Raw genomic sequence first — 23,314 nt, 5'->3', positions numbered from 1 at the left:
TCTCTTCTCGTTTAATCGTGTTCGCTCCCGCGGTTTTTTGCCCGCAAAACGTTTGTTTCGCTAACGTTCGTCAGATGAGAATAACGGCTGCGATATGTGCCCGCTGTATCGGTATGATACTCGATTAATCGGCCGCAAGTATCGTTTTCCCCGATGACGAACGGTACGGCCGGTTTAATCGTCTTCTAATCGACACGGCTTGTTTAATCGAACTAATATAACGCGTAAATCATTACTTCTAGAAATATGACGAATAAAACGCGACGTTGACATGCGAGAAAGAAAAGAAAAAGGAAGAAAGACGAAGGATCTAAGGCCGCTTTAAACGGTTTGACGGTCGCTCGATCCTCGAGTCTGACGGAATTACCGAATTATAAAAATGATGACGCATATGCATTCCGTTTCCCGATGACGTCGGCTCCTTTGCCGACGTCGGTTTCGCTCGTGCTCCGGGACATTCCCCGAGCGCGGAACGCGTTCCGCACGGACGGCACTATTTCACGCGTTACATTCCAAATATATACCGAGATGAGATAGGATACGTATACGCGCCTTGAGCGTAAAATCATCTTGAGCGCGCGGCATCATCGCGGTTATACAGAGGTGGAAGGAAAAGGAAAAAAAAAAGAGCCGGCGATGATTAGAAGCCTCCTCCCGAGAGGAGGCCGAGGCCTGAATACTCGCGGGTACATACATTTTTGCCCGAGGATCGTGGACCAAAGGTCGCGCGCGAGTGCCGCGATTAAAGCAGAACGTATCGGAATAATGTCCCGACGGCGCGTATTTGTGTTGCGCACGTTTAGAAAAGTACGGCGGTCGTAGATGGCCGCCGGAAGAATTCCAATTCCGTCACGCGCCGCTCGAGGCGATTTCAAGGCGTGATAGAAAATAAATGAAATCCTCGCTCCCTCCCGGCTCCCTCCTTCCTCCTTCCTTGACTCGCAATAAAAGGGAAATCGCACGAGTATCGTGGCGCTTTTCACATAAATTTTCGGAGGATAAGTATTTCTCGAGAGGGCCCTCCTTTTTTTTTAGAACCGTGCAAATGAAGGCGGGAAGGCAAAAGGATCATCTTAGGGCGATTTCTCGCCTTGTCACCCATAAAAATTCACTTCGAACAGAGCAGCCTATCCCTCGCTTTTCTCGTCTTCCTTTCCCTCTTTGTCACAGTCGATTCGCAATGTTAAATCGTCTTGTATCGCGATAGCGCGTTCGCGCTAGGGGTCACGAGGAAGAAACAAAGGGAAAAAGAGAGAATTCAGGCATTCGACCGTCTCGCTAAAGCTGGGCGAGCAGGAACTTTCGTCCCTGTATAGGGTGGACGACCCTTTGTTCAGATCGTCCCGCGCCCCTCTCCCTCTCCGATTCTCCCTTCTGGACGAACCATCCGATACGCCGGCTCTTCCTCCTCCGCCCCCTTTTAACATCTACACCCCTAAGTAGTGCACGAATGGGTCACGGGACGCATAACAGCGGGGTCCGAAATTCGATAGCGCAATAGCGCTGCCTCTAACATGAGGGTACCGGGTGTGATCGTTAAACATCCCCCTTTCATAAACATTGGAGGGGGAAGTCCCCGTGCGCCGGGATGTCGCGGGGATTCTTATCCGGAAACGCGAATCGCTCTATCTGACAAATTGAATTTCGCGAAGACAGCAGAGATTGTCTCGTTAGAGAAGATCTCGTTATAGGGAGGGAAACGTCGTTTCCTCCGTCGTTAATCTTTCTCTCCCTCCCCTCTGTTCGCAGTCAACGCGGGAGGCTTGGACTTCACTATCGAGCCGCGGGATGTGGTGGTGGAGCAGGGAGGTCCTGCGAGACTGGACTGCGAGGCAAAGAGCGTCTTCGGGACGCCAACTATACATTGGCGTACGGACGACGGTCAACCGATCACGTTCATCGGGGATAGTTATCGGTAATACGCGTGTATTGTACTTCTTATAAGTAATGTTTTTCAAGTGTCACATACAGACGCCAATTTTTTTCACTTTTTGAATTTTGATTTAAAATATAAAAAAATTTTTTTTAATAAAAAAGATTGCTTAATTAATATAACGTATTTGTATCTAATATGCGCCCCTCCTTCTCCCTTTGGAGATTTTTGTGATTTTTTGATGAATACGAAATTGAAAAATAAGAGTCAGATTTATAGTAGGAAACATTTCTGAAACCAAAAAAAATATATGAAATATTTTCAATTATTTATATAAGTATAGTAAAGATTTAACAGAAACATAGCACTTAGGCCATATTAATTACATATGTACCCAATGTGGCCCAGCTATATATTTTTCTCTTTTTCGTAAATATTTTTGAAAAAATGCGAAATAACAAAATCAATATGTTTAATTAAGCATTTATTGACATACTTATGGCAAAATTACATATATAGTTATTTATTAAATAATTAACTGTGTTTATTTACTACAAATGCTGTTATCTTTTACCTGTCAAAAAGCTTCAACTAACTAGAGAAAGACAAGAAATACTAATCAAAAATTAAACATTAAATAAAGAAACAAATTCTTAACTTTCTTGTATATTAATAAAATATATTGTGTTTTTATAAGTAGTGTTCCTGGCCATAATAGTTTCACAATACAAAAAGTTTTCTTTCTTTAATTATAAACAAGATGGTTTAATAAAAACCTAAAATAAATACAATGTTGAAAAACATAAATAAAGAGTTACAATAAGATGAATTGTTGATATTTGTAATTGTTACGTGATAGTTACACAAAGCAAAAACTTACCTGTGAAATTTTAGATTCAGAGCAACATAATTTGAATAAAGTGTGATTACATACTGTAGAGAGGAGATATTGAATAGTTAACTAGCATAATACATCATATCGACTTCCTGAGCGATATATTAACGTTATCTGTGAAATTCATTGTGTAACTATTTAAAAATGCGGAGTGAGCCAAATTAGATACAAGGCCATATTGGGTACAAGTACCTCATTAAATGTAACGCGTATTTATTTTATAACATTTATTATGTATATTCTAAATGCATATATTTAAGAAATATTTTTATAAAGTATAAAATATCTGTAAACTATTTATTTTTCTATTATTTTACTCTAATACTTTTATGCACAGAATGAGGAGAATAAATTTCCATTAAAAAAGTAATTTTATTTAAAAAATTTAATTGACACTTGAAAAATGTTATTTGTTTGGAGAGATTTCCCGTTACCATCCTTTTATTCAGATTTTGAACAATTCTCAATTTTGTTTTTGTAGATCACAGCTAGCGAATGGATCCTTGTACATAAATAGCGTGTACGCTGGTAGTGCAGAATTAACTGGAAGTTATCAGTGCTTAGCCTCCATAGACAATGTCGGAGCGATTGTTTCTCGGCCAGCTACAATTAAACTAGCGAGTTAGTATCTATGTCTTTCAAAGTCCTAGGGTGCTCAAAGATACCTCGAGAAAAATAATCCTTAATGTCACTTTTATGTGGAAACAATCTTTTTCGAGCTGTAATCTGGGAATAGTCATTTTTTATGCCAGCGGCGAGAAAATTAAGCTCACAGTAATTTTCTTTATTAACCGAGAATCAATATCTATCTTTTATTTTTTTTACATATAGAAAATATTGAATAATTTTATAATGATCTTAAATATTAATAAATTTTAATCAATGTTTAATATGTAATTAATAATAGCAACTTTTAATTGAATTGTATAAATTATTTTAGATTGTTTTTCCACAAAAAATTAAATGATTATTCTCAGGTTAAATATAACTTATTGGATTTTTAATCATCTTAAGATATGTTGTGATTAAAGAAATTCAATGAAAAATTAATTTGTGAAATGTATTTAACATTCTTAAATATTTAATATAAACATATTGACAACTTTTGTCACTCAATTTTTTTAAACTTTTTATAATTTTGAAAAATTTATTATTACAAAACGGTAAATAATAAACTCATTTAAATTATTGACTTCGTTATTTTTAGAAAAAATTAAAATTTTACAAAACATATAAGAATGAGTTATTTGTTGTTTTGTAAACCTGTGTAAATATTAAAAATATTAATTTCTTTTTGTATGAGAAAAACTTTGATTTTTTTTTAAATAATATTTGAATAAGACTTTGAAGTCTTTTCTTCAATATCAAAAACAAAATCAGTGCAATTGAAGCATTGATACATTGAAAAAATTCTGATAGCGGATTCGCTTTCATAAAAATCTTGTTGGATTTTCTATCACTTATCTTCTTTTGTAGTATGTTTTTTTTTTTGAAACTTTAATATGAGTTATTTAAAACAATTTGAAAAACGTTATGCAAAAAACTAGTAAAGTTAATATTTAATATTATATATTAATTAATATTATATAATAAAAATTAATATTATATATTAAATTAATATTATATAATCAAATATTATTATGAGTTATATATTAATGTTTAGTATTAAATGTTAATATCTAACAGCGCATATCTTCAAAAATATCGTGAATAATTGGAATATTTTCAAATATAATTTTAAACTTGTATTACAATATATTTCAGGATGATCAAAATTGTCAGAGAATAAGAAATAATTTTCTTTGCTCTGAAACGTAATCGTTTACTTCCGGTACCGATGAATATAATATTAACTTTCTTTAAAGGCCTCCCCGGTTTTGAAAGGGAACCTCAGGATACCATGGTTTATACAGGACAGATTGCATATTTAAGTTGTGCGCTGCCGGCTTCCTCGAGTCTGTTAAAGATACAATGGTTAAAGGATGAACATCCTTTAATGCTCGATAAAAGTCGAATGACAATCTTACCGTCAGGTACAATAGATGTTCACAATTTTTTTATTAAGTTTTCCTTATTGTAATCCGCATGTTAATTATTGTCGTGGCATTTATTTCGCTGGTTTTTCCACAGGCGCATTAGAAATCGACGATGTTCAGTATCACGACGTAGGATCGTACAGATGTAACGCTAGCGGCTATGGCCAATATAGACTGAGTAACAAAGCACAATTAGGTTTATTATCTAGTGACATCGGTAAGTTTCGTCGCTGAGTAATAAACTGATTAAACTCTTTAATGAAACACAATTAAATTCATGAGTATTTTATTCGGTCAGATGAGGGGTCCAGCGCTCCAGTATTCATCGCACAACCTCTGCAACAAATAGCCACTGAAGGATCTGATGTGACACTGGAATGTGCTGCCAACGGTTATCCAAAACCGACGATTCTTTGGCTTAAAGATGGTATCGCTCTTGATTTGACGTCACTCGACTCTAGGTATATTAATTAACTTGGAAAGCCAATACGAAATACAAATCTGAATATGATATTTACGAGAGATATATTTTCAAGATATCGCAAACTCGCAGCCTCTAGTCTCATGATCATGAATATCAGAGAATCGGATCATGGTTCGTATCAGTGTCGCGCGGAAAATATGGTTGAATCTTTGGACGCAGTTGCTGAATTAATCGTACAAGGTATATTTGCGGCATATATGAGGTTTTAATTGTTAACTTTGCCCCGATTAAACGACGATTTTAATTTAAATCTTAGTTCCACCGAAGTTTGTAAAGAAGCCGGAGGATAAAGTGGCAAGTGAGAGTCAGGATCTAGAATTTGAATGCGAGATCTATGGAAAACCGGAACCGAAAATTACCTGGTTGAAGAACGGCGAACGTATCACATTGAGTGCATACTGGCAAATTGTCAACGGGTACTTGTTTAGAAAATTTTGTCCTTCCGAGGAAATTGTGTGAAATCGTGTTTAATAAGTTATTATCGTTAAAATATTCGCAATATCTTCATTTTTAGATACAATCTGAGAATCAATGGACTGTTACCCATAGATGCAGGAATTTTCCAATGCATGGGAGTGAACCCTGCTGGTAGTATTCAAGCCTCAGCACGTCTCACGATTAACCAGCCTAGTGAGTTTCGCAGATAGCTAAAATCGTTTTCCAAATGCACATTTTCTTTTGTTAATAAATATTATAATTTGTATAGGTTAATAAATATTAAAGTTTTTTATTTTATTTTTATTTATTTATATTTATTTATATTTATTTTAGTTATTTTTTGTTTTATTTCTATTTTGACATTTATTTCTTTGAAGTTTTAATTTTATCTCTTTATTTCTTTTCCCCACGTGTCCCTTGTCAATTAACTGTTCTGCATGCTAACTATCGCGTATGCAGAGGTAGCAAATCCTCATAGAACAACTACTCCCAAGACAGTTCCTAAGAAAAAATTATTACTGCATCGGCAGTTGTATAATAAGACGTGGCAGCATCCGAGCACTCTCTTAGGACACACATTCTCGTCACATATGCCGAGTCCTCCACTTTCAATAAGTCCCTCCGATGATCCCGCAGATCTCCTTCCGAGTTCGTTTAAATATCCTAATTCCCTTTACAATCCGGACTCCCATTTTATAGATGATACAGACATTCTGGAAGCGTTTGACGGAGGTGGTGTACCCTCACCACCGAGAAACTTGAGTCTCGTCATCGTTACTGCAAGATTCGTTACGCTACGGTGGCAGGAGCCAGAAAACGCGAACAGTGACACTCTCAACTATTTCATACATTACAAACAGGAGGGAGCCATGAGGTAATTATTCTATGGGAATAAATGAGAATACTCCAGTGAAACAATTTTCATAATGTCCTGTAATATTTTTAAGAATTTGTCTTATTTTACATTTATGAAGATTTCTGAAAAAAAACTTCGAACTTTTTCAGATATAAGCTTTCTTCAAAGTAATTATAAAATAAAATTAAAATATTGAAATATCATCTTAAAATATTTTAGAATGTTTACACATACATATATAGAATAATTACTAAAAGTTATAAAATTGTACAGAAATTTTGGAAATTTCGGAAAAAATTGTTACCAAGACACGAGTATAAAATAACCAATTGTTATCTATTTTTGTAGGGAAAGAGTTGTCAACACACAGCAAAAGCTAGAGGCTATGATACGTGGTTTGCAGCCTAGTATGACGTATCAATTCCATGTGGTTGCACAAAATTCTCGAGGAATGAGTGCTCCTAGTGAAGTATTACAAGTTACAACGTTAATAGAGGCTAACGTTCCCGGACCTCCAATGAATCTGGAAGGTCATGCGACGAGCAGCATGAGTATTACTTTATCATGGGAGGAGCCACAAGTTATAAATGGTCGAATATCTAAATATATTATTACATTTATGGAGGTATATAAACTTTTTCTGCAAATAGAACTGACGTTGATTGATATTATCAAATGAAATTATTATCCAATGTTCAATGTTATCATGTTTTCAGGGCGACGGTGAAGAGGTAACGCGTGAAACTACTAGTACAACGTATGAATTGGTAGATCTCGTGCCTTATACGGAATACAGTATTAGAGTTCAAGCGGTCAATGAAAATGGTCCAGGCGCGTTTAGTAAGGATATCATGATTCGGACTCACAGCGCACAACCGACGCAACCACCACATAACGTTACTTTAGAAGCAGCTAGTTCGACGGTAATACCATCTAAATACGTTAGAAATAATGTCGGTAAAGTACAGAGGAATTTTCACTAAATGTGTGTTTTTCAGAGTATTATCATAAGATGGGAACCTCCGCTCGAGGGACAGAATGGGATCATCACAGGTTATAGAATACGCTACCGCAGATATCCGCACGACCCCCGATCCGGAGATCGGCGATCCCCGATCACTGTGACAACTGAAGGAAATCAGCGTTTATACGTACTCAATGGGCTCGAGAAACATGTTGTGTATCAAGTTCGCATATGTGCCTTCAATGTCAATGGAACTGGACCTTGGACGGAATGGATGAAGATAGAAACGTACGAGAACGATTTGGACGAAACAAAAGTACCTAATATACCCAGTAATTTGAAAGGTGAGAAAAAAGTTCTCAATATCCCAAATACCCCATATTTTTTTAATTTAAAAATTATTTATATTTTAAAACAATCTCTAGACACACAATATCAGTATTATTCGACTAGGGGCTACTTAAGAATTTAAAAATATTCTATATTTATGTAGAAATGACAAAAAATTATATAAAGAATTTTAAGAAAAATTTTTACACCAGTAATTAAATAACATTTTAATTGCTGACTCATAAATTGTTTTTGCATTATTATTGCAGTGAATCCGACGGCGGATTCTATACTAATATCGTGGCATCCCCCGAAAGATCAAAGCATTAAAGTAAGAAAGTATAAATTAGGCTGGGGCAAAGGTTATCCCGATGTTGAGATACAGGTTCTTGATGGAAAGCAACGATCCTACGCTATTAAGCCTATAGGTAAAAAACACTCGACAAATTATTCTACTTTTAATCATAACTCTTAAAATATTTTAAATTTTATTTTCCCTAATCTTCTGTTTTCTTCCATTATAGAACCATTGACGGAGTACGTAATATCTTTAAGAGCAACAAATAATAATGGTGATGGTCAACCAGCATACGCGAATGTGAGAACTCCTGAACGTTTTGTATCTGAATCCGCAGTGCCTTTAATACCACCTGTTGGCCTTAAAGCTATCGTGCTCTCGGCTTCTACTGTTGTACTCTATTGGACAGATACGACCTTGTCGAAAAGTCAAGTACGTTTACATCATATATATAATTGTATTGTATTTTATAAGATCTTATAAAATAATGCATATAACGAAAAGGTCAGACAGAAATATCTATAGTGAAAACGTTTATTTTTAGTATATCACCGATAGTCGATACTACGTGGTACGTTATACGTCCTACCATCATAGCAGCAGCCCAAGATACAAATATTACAATGCTACTGATCTCAACTGCATGATTCATGATTTAAAACCCAACACGCAGTATGAATTTACTGTTAAACTGGTCAAGGTAAAAAGACACATAGGTTGCAATCTAACGTTTCAAAAATACAAATTTTCTATAGCGTAATTTTCACAGGGTAAACGAAGCTCGCCATGGAGCATGGTCGTTCTAAATCAAACGCAAGAAGCTGCGCCTAGCACGGCACCTCGGGATCTGATTATTCAAACTATCGAAGATCGTCCAACTTCCGTTCTACTGCGATGGCAACCTCCCAAGCAACCTAATGGACAAATCACAGGTTGGTGATGCTTTTAAATTTCAAGACTAAAATACTTTACTAAATTATATCAATTTTTAGGATACCTTATAAGTTATTCCACTGACAACACGAAATGGGACCGCGATTGGCTAGTTGAAGGTGTCATTGGCGACAAGGTGGATGCTATCGTGAAGGGGTTACAGTCTAACACATTATATTACTTCAAGATCCAAGCACGTAACTCGAAGGGATATGGGCCATTCTCCACGACAGTCTCATTTAAAACGCCACAAAGTAAATAATTCGATTCTTATTATTTATCATATTGATGTAAATTGATGTTAAATAATTATATAGCGTAATGTGTATACTTTCATAAGTTTGGAAACGTTTGTAATTTTCTATCTTACGAAAAGTAACTATTTTGGTGCAAAAAAGATTTTAAAGAATGTCTTGTATAAGAATTTATTTCTTAGAAAATTCTTTTTTAATTTTGAAAAGTTTATGGAAAAAAAGAAAAAGGAGAAAAACATTTGTTATAATATAGTTTGCATAACTTCTTTTCTTTTTTACTTTTTTTATACCTAACTGTTCGTAAGATACAAGGAAATCGCATGTGCTTCTAATTTTAAATAGTGTAGTATATGTATAAAATAATGCTTGTGTTAATTTAACTATAGGAATGCGTAGAATTATTTGCCTATGTTGTTTTTGTCTGCTTTATTGTCCACGAATCAGTATATGTTAATTATTATGTTTATTTTTATTTCTATGGTAGGCAATGGCATGGATGATGAATTGCATGGTCGAGGTAAGATATCCCAGTGTTTGTCCCAATGTTATGTTTTCTTCCTCCATCATCCTAATTATGCATGTTACTAAGCATGTCTTATTATAAAATTTATATTTGCTATTTTGGAATATGAAGTAAGAATAATCTCTTTTAGAAGAATAAAATATATGACGTTTGAATTTTAATCATATCTAGCATAATTATCTTTTTTTTTTTTTTTCAGATGGCCGAGGCTTCTCTAATATATTGATTTACATCATAGTGGGCCTTTCTATCGTTTTTATCACTGCTATATCGGTAGTGGTCGTGGTGTGCTGCAAACGTAATCCAAACTCGCCAGATCGAAAGAAAGGGTATGGCTTTGTAATTGAAAAATTCTACACATATTTGCAATTATAAAACATAACGGGTAAATAATCCATGTTTTTCATCATTTTTAGATATATGAAAGATTCGAATCAGAAAACAAATATTAAACCACCGGATTTGTGGATTCATCATGATCAAATGGAGCTGAAGGCGCTTGAAAAATCATCACTAAATGGTGAAGCCTCTACTAGCGGTGTCACCAGCAATACGCTACCAAGATCAAGCAATCCAGACTATAATCAAGATAACATACATGGAAATTCCAGTTCACTAGATAAACGTACTTACGTGCCAAGTTATATGGGTAAGTATGCTTTCGCAGAGAATGCTGCTGCGCTATCACAAATCAAACATCACAGGAAGCATTCTAATCACATCACAAACTAACAGCAATTTCGCTTTCGGTTGATTTGCATAAGCAAGGCTAACATAATTCCTTTGTTACAATACTGTTTTGGTGTAATTTTACTTTTAAATTAAGTATTTAAATTATTTCAATTTCGTACAATGCACTTAAAAAAACGAAAAAGCAAGAAATTTCACATATTTGATTTAAAGTTTTTCTGATTTTTTGTTATTGGGTTGCATTTCACTTATTTTCTATTAGGTAATACTGACGAGAAGTGCTCAACCCTGAGCAGACAACACAGTCGTGGAAGCCATAAACCTAAATTAATTACACTTCCCGTTGATAGTGCACCTTTGCATCACCGTAAGTAGTAGTAATGTTGTCGCTTACAATACCTGCAGTGATGCAAATCCCTGGTGAAAATTTTTCTATATACAATTTTTGAGAATGTCCATCTAGAAAATTGTATATAAATTCTAAAATATTCTAAGATTTTTTAAATTTTTTATTCTAATTTTTGAAGAAATCTCTGAAAAAAAGTGAGGATATTTTTTTCAATTTTAAAATCTTAAGATATGAGTTATTATATGAGAATTGTTATCACCATGGATCTTTGTATATTGAAGCGATTGAATTACTTTAATTATTTTATTATTATTTTACAACAAGCAAACATGTACAAACAACGAAATAACGCATAATTCCTACCAACAATCACTGTTTCAATGTAGATATCAAAGTTTCTGACTTGTTACAGCTATAGCCACGGCTACGCCAATTGTGAACAGCAGCATGTCCCAGCCAACTATTCACACCTCGTGCAGCGATACATCATCAGTGAGACAGAACTATCCACGAACGGTCGCTCAATATAGCTTAAATCGCGCGCATGTCACGTTAGAACCAACTCCAGAATCCAGCCCAGATTCCAGTAACATACCTAACTCCTCGTACGAGCCATTACAGAGTCAGGTAGGACTTCGTATATCTGTAGTATGAATTATTTGTGTTTAGGAAGAATTATGTATTACTATTTTATTTCTTTAGTTGTCATATACGAGCGGACAGTCGTACAGTGGAAACACTCAATATACCTCCGGTCATTATGGTAATAGCACTCAACCGATGAGTAATACCGTTGGGGTAGAGAATAATGCTAGCAAGCGGTTACAAGGCCATCCTCTTAAGAGCTTCAGCGTGCCGGCTCCTCCGCCGCAGAGTGCCCCTTCAACGCCAGCGCAACAGAAGCATGGTGGTTAGTATTATTGATTGATTACTATGTGTGAAAAGTTTAAGATTCCAAAAATATCGAATTTTATTATTCTCAAAAAAACTTAAACTCTGAAGAAATTTAAGGTTTTTTTTTTAATTTTTATAAATTAAAATATGAAAAATTCTTAAAAATATAATAAAATATAATTTTTTATAATTAAATTTAACGAAGGTTGAAAATTTGATATGGTACATGATATGGTACTCTTGAATTTTTTTACGAATTACGTAACAAACTCAAAATTTGATTATAAAAATTAATATAACAATTTTTAATTGAATGAAAATCTTCTATTGCGTATTATATTGTCATAACATAGTAAAACACTTAAAAAATAGCTCCTTTTTACAATTTTTTAATTTTTTAATTTGTAACATATTAGAGGATTTTAAAAATTAAAACCATGTAAAGAATTATGTTTGTGTTGTTCGGGTCTCTTTTTTCAAACATATTACTTAATTATTAAACACTAACAATTATTGATAAGTTGAGAAAATCTAACGATTTTTTTTTTTTTTTATTATTTTTCGTAACTGCAGTGTCACAAGTGACAGTAAGGCCAACAATGTCCGGAAGTCCGTACAAAAAACCGCAAAGTTCGTCGTCGCAATTAACGAAGAATCGCTTAGCTTCTGTGTCAAATCCAGCGCATACGTCAGAGGAAGTTGAACGGTTAAAGGTAAAAATCTATTATATATTATACATCCCTAATAATTTAGCTACGTAATATTTGTTTTCAATTTATTTCGCTTGATTGTGTTTCAATTAAGCTTAATTATGGTTACAGCCTTCGTACAGCACCGAAGAATTGAATCAGGAAATGGCCAACTTAGAGGGTCTTATGAAAGATCTGAATGCCATAACAGCATCGGAATTTGAATGCTAAAGTAGGTTCCTAAACCTTGTGCCATCCTAACTGATGGATAGACTGCAATGCCACATTCTCAATGTTAGTACCTGAGAGGTAAAATTAATCGTTATTTTGTCCCCATTTATGTTGAATTCTTTCCCAATAATTTCGTACGATTATTATCAGGATTACGTATAAAAAACGAACATAATTAGCGTCGATGAACGGCGCAATTAATACGTGATCCAAATGTTCAATTTAACAATGTAATTGAGACATGGCAGACAACGGCTCACCAGATTATTCCGTCGTGTTTTTCTCTCTCTGGTACTAGCGTTGTTCATTTTGAGTGTAAAACTCAATATCGTACTTGCCAATGTGTAATCTGACAGCGTCCTGTTTTTGCGACGTATTTTTTTGATAACACGAGCAAGTGTCGTGCCGCAATCGGCCGTCGAGAAAGCTCGATAAACGCTTTCATGTTTATAGACGTTTATATAATATAATTGCGTATAAATGTGCTGGACGCGTATACCGATCGGAACCTAAATTATCCGACACGATCAATTTTGGCGTGTTTTTCTACGATGTGTGAAAGTCAATGTACAATAATATAATCAAGTCGCGCAAGCAAAGATTGTCGCAAAGACATCTTTCTTTATCCTCTTTTTGTTTAAATATCTACGTCATTAAAAATCCAAAATAATTTAATCGAATGATACCCCTTGAGTAAATACTATGCTTTTATGCGCGTTGATCTGAGTGGTTTTGCCTAAAGGGAAAAGAAGAAAATCGCCTTGCTGTCCCCAACGAAAAGCCTCAAGCGTCACTTGTCGCTATTTCATGTATTCGTATAATTATATTCCTCATCGACTCGCTAATGATGCCATATTTACGCTTGAAAAGATGGGGGGGACACGTGTGAGCCAGTTCGGTCCAAGATGATATAGGCGGAGAATAGAAATATTTATTCTATTTTTGTATCTATTAAGATCGGTTTGCGATGAGTTTTATTGTGCACATTTTATATTCTGAAGTCTCTGGCAAAACTTATCCGCATTTTTACAAGATTAATTTAGAAACGGAATAAGTTTTTACATTTAACGGGACTGATCCATAGAACTGATGACTTGCTCGATGTAAGCGCGATGTAAGTTCAGTGAAAATTTTTTTTAGAATTTTTCATATAATTTTTTAGAATTTTTCAAAAGGTAAGGTACTTTTTTGTAAGATACTTAAGCTGAATAAAGCCCGCTTAATTTACATATAATATTATAATATAATTTATATATAATATAATATTTTATATAATATATATAATATTTATGTAATAGTTTTCAAAAACTATTAAAAATGAAATTTATTAAAATCTTATTTTGAACTACTAAGAGTATCTTATGATTTTATAACTTTCTAAAAACTCCTCAGATTTTTTAAATTTAAATTGAAACATCACACTCCTCATTTGATAATTTCCAAAGAAGATTTACTTGAATTAATTTAAGATATTTTTTTTAGAAATTTTTATGAATGTAAAATTTGAAAAATTCTTAAAAATATTATGATATATTACAAAAATTATTTTCACTAAGGAATATTTTGTTTTACGCTTCAGTAACTCGTTTCGGACAATCTTCGTATGTTTGTGTTAAGCCGCTCTATACGGGTGCACTCGACATACCAGGCAGCTTGTATTTAAAAATGATTTTATGCGCGTATCTTTTGTTGAACCAATCACCTAGTATATATTACGATCTCATTGGAAAATATTATTTTAGAGTTAATTGATTGTAGGCGAATAATTATGGGTATTATATGATAGGCTGTTTAGCGTAACAAGGTCCATTTTTTAGACATCGGTCGCGAAAGATACGCGAGACTCGTACGCGGAAATTTTTTCACGAGATTAAGCAGCACAATACTTTCAGACCGAAATTCGTACCAATACTTTCAGATCCGTCGTTATGCTTCGAGAATTCATATGTTCCAGTGCAGAGGTAAAAAAATTGCGTTATTCGACGAATGTGGTTCGCTTGAAAATAAGCTTCATTCTCTCCCCCGTGTCGCCCTTGCAAGTTAAAGTATTATTAAAGAAAAAAGTTTGTATACAGATATTTTTAGTGGGATATATACATACTTCGTATGTAGATTTGTATTTTACTTACTCGGGAACGCGATCGGGAGAACGCAGCTTTTAGGAGAAATTTTGTAAACTTATAACGCAATGCTCAATTCTCACTGGCGTTGGAAATCGTCGAGATATATACATATGTCCATATTTCTCTATCCAGATACATTTTCTATAAACCACTTACTGCCAATTCATTAATGCATATCTATCAAAGTACATACGTACATATTTCCTTCCAATTGCTAAACATTTTATCTGATGAAACATTTAAGGAAACGCACAGGGGCGCGTTCGAATTCAAATTCGGATCAATGAAATACAACGATTGTCATTGCTGCGAAATAATAATATGCTTATAGAATTTCGAATCGTACTCGACCACTTTTGGGACACTTTTATATTTTCATAGCGTTTCGAAGCATTGTACAAAGATCTTGTATATTAAGGACGTTATACGCGACGCGAGATGGGAAGAATTCGAGTGATATAAGTTGAACGTCTTCTTTTACTTTAAGACAAACTTATATATATTACTGGGAGACAGGAGATATTTATTTATGATTAAATTGAAAAATCACAAAAATGCTAGTCGACATTCAAGTTATCCAGAGAAAGAAGCAGTTTTTGAAACTAATTATTGAGTCGGCAAATAAGTTTGATCGTTTTTTGTAGTGAAATAAAATACAATTTTTTTGATACACAAAATAAATTTCATTCAATTATTGACCACTTTTTTCCATTTTTTATCGCTCGTCAACATCCGCTTTAAAAATGGATCGTTTTCTCGACGTTTCCGCGAATAGTAGATGGATATGCGAGTGACCAAGTCTCGATTAATTCATGCAATATCCAAACATTAAGCCAAAAAACATATACCAGCTGGTACAAATAATTTTCTACGCGTATGGGATATATTAAGAATGTCAATCTCCTGCATTAATTGGGATGGATATGTATCGATGATTATCTTGATATCACTTGAATCAGTTTCAATCGGATGACCGAAGCAGGGCGTATCATTGACGTCGAAATCTCCAGAACAAAATTTAGCAAATTACTTTCTGGCATACGTTTTGTTAAGGCATCATTGCCACGACATATCGTTTTATGAGTCTCCGCAGTTTATTTGCCTTTTTTGAAATAATAGAGCAAAATGTGACGATAATGCACGTTATTTACTTCCACAGCTGTGCAATACATACAATACTAATGTTAGCCAAACCAAAATTTACAGAAAGGTAATGTGAAATATGATCTTTCAAATGCGCATGCGATTTGCGCGATGGCGTCTAGAAAAAAGAGTGAATCAGAATGAACCTGCAATGAAGCAAAAACCGAGCGAACTTATTTGTCAACTTAATATTAGTTATGTCGATTCTTTATATATATATACATATATATCACTCACTTCCCAGTAACTCGCATGATATGAATCTTGATATAGCATCCTGATTTTCGGATGCGTTGCGAAAAAAGTAATAGGCGATACTCTCTAGTATAGGCGCTGCCAAATTTTGTGACAGACTCCTCGCGGATTTGGAGTCTTTCAAGCACAATGGGAAAAATAATTTTTGTATCATAATTTTTGTATTTAGAGTATCGCATGTTATTTGCCGGTGCGACAGTACGTAGATGATATCGCCCGACGCGCGATTTACATGTACATAGAACAATTTTAAGTTAATATTACTTTTGTCTTAAGTATTTTATGTGAATTGATATATTTGCAAATATATTATTAAATTTATATTAAAAAAATATATATTTTGTGAATCACAGTAAGTGTAATACTTTAATCAAAAATATTAAATTTAAATCAAAATTTGATTTGCTTATTATTCCGATAAATTTTTTTGCAATATTTTTCGAAAGAATATGCAAATTTTTTTTTTAGTACACATGATCTAATTTTTTCTAAAAATTGTGACGAGTATATGTTGATTATTAAGATTATGGAGAAAATATTTTTTTCAAAAAGATAACAGTTTCTTAAATTAAAAAAAACCTAATTAGATAATCGCTCTTCTTAGAATTGATTTTTTTTGTGAATTATAACATTGTGAAAAGAAAAATGTTGCAAGCATTGCCAGTGTTTGATCGCACCGGACTTCGTTCATCAAACGTAACAGTTTTATATTTTTTATATACATAAGTTAGTTAAAAGAGAATGTGTTATTAAATAAGCGCGCGATACGTTTTTCTCGAAGAGACACCGACGTTTTGCACTGCGTTGTTGTTTTTATGTTGACGGTATGTTGAGCATTGTGCAAGCTTTTTGTAATCGCGAGAGGAAACATATAAGAGCTATATCGATAAAGAGAACAGCTTGTACATTAAGTATATATATGATATATATATATATAAAAGTTGTATCTATATTGCGCTGTTGAGAGAAAAAAAAGCGTCGGCTACTTTTTAATTGAAGAACAGGCCTATTCAGAAGGCCTGTGAGAATATTTTACCACAAAAGTATAATTAGCGTATAACTATAGCATAAATAGCGTATATATTTATCTATATAACATTAATTATTTATTGATTATTTCTTTTTCGTTTGCGTGTGCGCGCCGATTTTTCCGGATAAACAGACGAAAACTTACGAAACATTAGAGGCTGGTTTGCATTCGACCGTCGCGTCGCGTAAAATACAGCTCCGATTCTCACATTACTCATCAACGAATCGATCATCCGCATTTGCATTTATAAATTAGTTAGGTAAATCAATTATCTAGATTAACATTCACATGAAATTCGACGATGTATAATCGGCGAAAGAACGACCGGCTTATCGATGTACATAAATATGAAAAAAATAACACCGCCATTTTATATAAGAGATGATCAAGTATTTATATATATTATATATTATATATATAAGCTATTATATATACAATTCTTATATTTGTACGATATACGATATAAGAAAGCCCGCCCCGAGACAAAACATTCATAACAAGTGTGTGATAATATTTGTAAAACTTGATATTCAATAAACAATTTTATGTTCTTTACAAAATTATCTCGTATTTTACGTATTGCAAAACGGAAGTAAGATCTTATACATTAAAATGAATCCGATATAAACAATACATTCGAATTTATTTAATCTAAAGTTCTTTTACTTATAAAAATGTAATACTGGGGAACATTAAATTGGTCAATAATTGTTATTTATTTTTAACATTAAAAGTATTAACAACAATACTTTTATTAAAAATAAACATTTAATACTGCCTAATATTATATTTTTGTAAAAAAAAAAAACAGCTGGATTAATTCTACTTTGTAATATTCCCATTTGCGTGATCTGCATTTTTACACAAAAAAATTATATATAATATCAATTTTGCTTTGAAAGATATGATAAATATCAAAGCTTTCAAAACTGTATTGCTTTATTTTCGATGAATTCAAACGTTGCTAAAGAATAAACAAAAATTTATACAATTATTCCGTCGTGGTAGTAATAAATCGTCGTAACAAGTAATAAAAGGAAATCTTCGATAGTAATAAAATAACAAGGTTTATTTAAAATTCTTGGTACTTGGCGCCAATTGCGTTTGCAAAATTCAGCTTCCGATCTAGGGACATTTTGGCGCGTGCCAAACGTCGGTGTCGTCGCCGAGAGGGAGCTCCCTCTCTGAAATTCTCCGAAGCTTTCACACTCTTCGCTCAATCGTCGACAGATAGCATTAGTGATCGGTTTAGCGGTTTCAAAAAAAAGCACAGGACAACAATACTCTCGCGGCCGAGCCGAGCGCGATGAAAATCGTGAACGAAATGGTGAAGTTACGGCGTGGGTGTGCGCGAAGTTAGGTAAGTGAGTAGCGTTATCTATACGTTTCTCCCCGACGCGTTATCGCCGTTATCGAGGAAGGACGTAGCCGCGAGACGATGTCGTACACGGCGCCTCGCGCTCGCTCGTATTCTCCTTCCTCCTCGCGAATTTCTTTTCCCCCTTCCGCGAAGGTGAAACACTTTGCTGCTCGCGCTGGGAAGATCGTCTCCTCGCCTCCTCTGACGATCGTCGTCGCCTCGAAGGACGAGGGACGGAGCCTCGGGATGAACGACGTACAGTTTCGGTCTCGACTCGTCCTCGTGCTTCGACTCCGATCCCGTCGCGTCGCGGTATCGGCAGGTGCATCATAACCTCTCTTCGAGCGCGAGCACGCACAGGTTTCCCCGAATATCGTTTCGCGATACACGCACGTACGCACGCACGGACAGACGGACGAACGGACGAGTGCACACGCTCGCGCTCGTGTTTACTGTCATCGTCAGCTCGTCGTCGTCGTCGTAGTCGTCACCACCTCGTGCTGTCGAGCACGACAGGTGTATATGCAAAGTTTCTAAAACAGCTGTTAATTGATTGTCATAAAATCAATTCAACATTGGATACATTTCGATGAGATTCTACCCCCGTTCGCGACGCACACGCGAATTTCGTAGAGAACATAAAATTGTTTACTGAACATCAAGCTTTGCAAATGTTAGAACACATTTTTTTTCTTCTCGTTCTTCAAATCCCGGCTGAATTTAGTTATTTAACCCTGTAAAAAGAGTCGCGATACTTTGCGGATACTGTGTCAGGTATCAGATTCTGTAAGATATCTTCCCGGAATGAAAAAGCGTCTACTTTTTTAATAACGTAATGGACATGTGCGACATTTGCATACACACGACGTGAGCGCGCGCGCGCGCGCAAGTCGCCCGGTTAGCTCGTCTGATTTTTTTGTTTATCAAGTGGCGAGCGAGAGATCCGCTCTCGCCCACGTTCTCGAAACAGAGGTGGTGATTTTCCCGGTTTTTCTCGCAATCTTGAACGTTCAGGACATATAACGTCACTTTCGGTAAAAAGAAAAAAGAACCGAGGGGAGCGTTTCGTAAAACGCAAAAAGAAGTAGATTTGCGCAAATTGCGATCTAACACCCGAGATTTAAAGAGCACCAGAGGTAAAGTTAGGATCGTGTTGTTGATTCAGAAAGAACATTCGTGTCAGGCTTTGAAATTCAAATTATAAGTGAACAATTTACTTTCAAAGCTGAAAAATACGAAATACATAAATCTCATGGAAAGAATTGTCACTTGGAATTTACTCCCAAAATCGTGGCAATCGTGATCTTGAAGAATTTTTTACTATAATATACTTTAACAAAAATTTAATAGAATTTTAATTATTTAAATTTTAAGAAAATTATATAATAGTAAAATTCTTCGAAGTTTACGGCTATCATAGTTTTAAGAGTCAATTCTTGAAAAATTTTCTGCGTGTATATGACAAATAATGTTACTAGCGTTATTACTAGCATTAGTTAATAGCAGTACAATTGAAAATAATCTTCTAAATTCAATTACGATATTAGCTGTACACTGATCTCAAAAGGGAACAAACGAAATTTTTTACTTGTGTAGCCACAAAACTGGTGATAAGCAAAGCTTGGCTCCCCTTTATAAAAAAAACTTAGTAATAATAGGTACTCATACCTGAAAGGACGCTTCGATCCCACACTTGTTGTTAAAACGACAGCATGTAAACTTTTCAAGTGTTCCCAAAAAGACTCAGTGTACAGACCGTGTTAGTATTTCGTGACAGTAAGAAATATTTGATTTTTGTATTTTTCTTAATTGTTTTGTTATTTTTATGATATTTTTACCTGAGTTACAAGCATAATCTGCTTTTTTTTAAGACAATTTAATCACAATGGGCTCTTGGACATGTCTGATCGTTGGCTCTTGTATATATTCTATGGCATGCTTGATCATGCTGGCATAAATTCGTCAATTTTATACTATTTGCGAAAATCTATTTTTTTAATCTGCGTGACTCTTTGAAAGACTTGGCTTTCAATTTAGTAAAGCCACATTTGCAACATTGTTTAAAAATAAAAACATTAAGAAGCTATTTACGTCATATAATTCGAGAAATTTTAAATAATAGCGATGACTCTACTCAGGCTTTTAATCCTAATACAAAAATGAATAAACAAAAAAGATGTTCTGTATGTCCGTCCGCAGATAATAAAAAAACGTGGTTTTGTGTGATGTATGTGGCGAGCCAATTTGCGATGATTATCGCACGATTTTTTGTTTAGATTGTGCACAAAAACATAGTTAATATTATTATTTCTTCAATTTTAATCATTCTACATCGTATATACTTAAGTTTTTTGTGATAATATACTATAATTTTTTATAATAAGAACAGATTTGTGTGAAAAATTTTATTATATTCTCATTACCCGAAAAATACCTTATTTTCAGTCATGCAAATAATTATACTTTTTGCAACCGACACATAGAACAATTTTTTTCTGAAAATTTATACTTTAATCTAAAATACCTCAAAAGAATTTTTCTTAACAATTTGTTATTAAGTTAAGAATTTCTTTACGAAGTTCCATTTCTTCAATCTTGGGAAATTTAAATTGTTATTATAAAAAAATTTTTTTATATATGACCAAAATAACTATCGAAATTTAAATGTAGTTACTCAAAAGTAATTAGGAATTTTTTCAGATTTTTTTGCATATATTTAACATTTAAAAAAAAGGAACAAGACAAAAAGAGATCAGTCTACAAACCGTGTTAGTAAAAATAAATGTACAGACGGAGGGTTAATGAAATGAGTAACATTTTATTAAACTAAGAGCATATGATTTGTTTCATTAATATAACCATTAAATAAAATTATTTTTAATTGGATTGTCACGTGTGTTAATTATGCCATTAATACACCCTTTTTTCCGTGTATAAAGATCTATTCTTAATTGAATTTGCAAATTTATTAAATTTGTGTAGTAGGCGAGCATATCGCGGCAAAATTTTACATTCCTAGAATTTGTTTGGTTCGAGCAAATTATTTCTGTATATGCACGAGATCTTTTGAAAGGTCAAAAGACCTTTGAAAAGGTCGGAATACATTCGATTCGTAATTGAACCCCAGAATCATATGCGTCATCATTTTGTAACATAATCTCTATTTTTTCCATACTCTGACTGATGTTCTCTCTGATTAAAGTCGAATCCGAGCCCTGCTTGCTTCCATTGATAAACGTTATTAAAACGTTTCCTGCCGTTGCGTGGATCTAAAATTCCGTATATGTTACAAGCGTGGTTATATTCTATACACCAGTTTCGCTTTATTCCGTGAGTCTGTGAAACGAAGCTACCGCTCGTTTGCGGCAGTTCGTAAGGATTAATGAATCCACCGAGGAAGAGGGAAGGTGATGTATTCGTTTAGTCCCTCTTCCTCCTCCATTTCCATGCCCTCCCACCTGTCTTCCCTTCATGCGCGTCACCAAATTTGCACTCCGGTTTCATACCCCTCCACCCCCGTTCTCCCCCGCTTACCCTACCATGATCCAACCTCTATTGATTGCTCTACCGCACTACTGCCCTACTTTTATAGCTTTACCCCACTACCACCCGTTCGACTACTGCCCGTCCCCCACCCCGGTCGCCATCCTCCTGCCGACGACGTCACGTATCACAGCCGGGTAGACGCGCACAGCGGTCGGTGCGGGACGCGTATCCCGCTCCCTTTTGGAATAAGGGTCGCTCTTGCAGGTGCGCAGGAGGTGCAGGAAGCGCACCGTTGCCAGGCTTCCGGGAAGAAGCAGGGGGAGGGAGCGCGAGTCACCCGAATCTCGGGGGAATGGAGGGGGGGTGCGGCCCCTCGGGCGCTGAAATATGAGCATTGCCGACACGCGTTTAGCACCAGATATGGCTGTTCGAGTCTCCTTCTGTACCAGCGTGTCGAAGGGAAAGGGTAATAGAGAGAAAGAGAGAGAGAGAAAATTTACGTGGAAATGCTCAGCATTGCGAGTTGAATGCGCAGTTAAATCAACAGTTAAATGCGCAGATCATATTTTGACCTTTTGTTCGTTCGTTTGTTTCTTGTGTTTCAATAATAAACGTAATTCTGTATACGGTAATTAACCAGCACGAGGATCACGATGTGCGAAGTAACAATCCATTCCTTCCATCCTCGTGAGTCGCACCAACGTAAAACTGCGGAATGTGGGGCGCCACTTTGAAATAAGCTTCGTTATCTAAGAGAGCCCTTATTTTTTATCATTATTACACTCGGCAGCTATTTGCGCTGGCTCAGAGAAAAAGGGGAAATTGTCGCCGTTATTTCGAACGCGCGAATACCTATGGCAAGAAGAAGGTTCGGGATAACGCGTAAATTTTATTTCAGAAGTGGGTGCGTATGGCGTTTCACTGTAGCGCATTCGCATTTGAAGGGAACGCGCAATCTCGGTCGTAAATCGCGGACCTTCCCCGGAATCGTAAATCGTTCTGTAACATTATGCGCTGGCCTCGCGTGCATGAGGATCAAGGCTGCATATGGCCGGGTGGAGGTTTATTTTTGAAAGCCCTGTAGGCGCGATATCTTTGCACGGGGAGGTCTTTTTTTCGCTTAGCCATCGCGTGCCGAATGCCCGCGGTATTTATACGATTCCCTGGATTCCGTTTTCTC

General features: G+C 35.1%; 2 protein-coding genes across 6 annotated transcripts in view; both read left to right on the top strand.

The window, feature by feature from the left end:
* Positions 1-1,749: 1,749 nt before the first annotated feature.
* LOC105839125 (neogenin) lies at positions 1,750-17,848 on the top strand (the record flags this gene model as incomplete). 5 transcript variants are annotated; one of them, XM_036294382.1, is given in 25 exon segments in its annotated part: positions 1,750-1,915; positions 3,250-3,389; positions 4,634-4,801; positions 4,899-5,021; positions 5,103-5,265; positions 5,341-5,468; positions 5,545-5,704; positions 5,803-5,918; positions 6,426-6,600; positions 6,931-7,207; positions 7,299-7,505; positions 7,581-7,890; positions 8,146-8,304; positions 8,401-8,606; positions 8,719-8,874; positions 8,944-9,106; positions 9,167-9,361; positions 9,846-9,878; positions 10,084-10,213; positions 10,301-10,533; positions 10,837-10,941; positions 11,336-11,550; positions 11,626-11,833; positions 12,391-12,530; positions 12,639-17,848. In XM_036294382.1, coding segments are annotated over 25 exon segments (4,175 nt in total), but the record flags the coding sequence as incomplete, so codon positions are not given.
* LOC118648125 overlaps positions 16,904-23,314 on the top strand; it is a 27,288-nt gene continuing 20,877 nt past the window's right edge. The window contains exons 1-2 of the mRNA XM_036294384.1: positions 16,904-16,954; positions 18,489-18,648. Coding sequence (XP_036150277.1) covers positions 16,904-16,954; positions 18,489-18,648 — 211 coding nt within the window. The remainder of the gene's footprint in view (positions 16,955-18,488; positions 18,649-23,314) is intronic.

Source organism: Monomorium pharaonis, unplaced genomic scaffold, assembly GCF_013373865.1.
Source record: "Monomorium pharaonis isolate MP-MQ-018 unplaced genomic scaffold, ASM1337386v2 scaffold_197, whole genome shotgun sequence".
NCBI lineage: Eukaryota > Metazoa > Arthropoda > Insecta > Hymenoptera > Formicidae > Monomorium > Monomorium pharaonis.
Note: the sequence above shows the minus strand (reverse complement) of the source record. Positions and strands in the feature narration are given on the sequence as shown.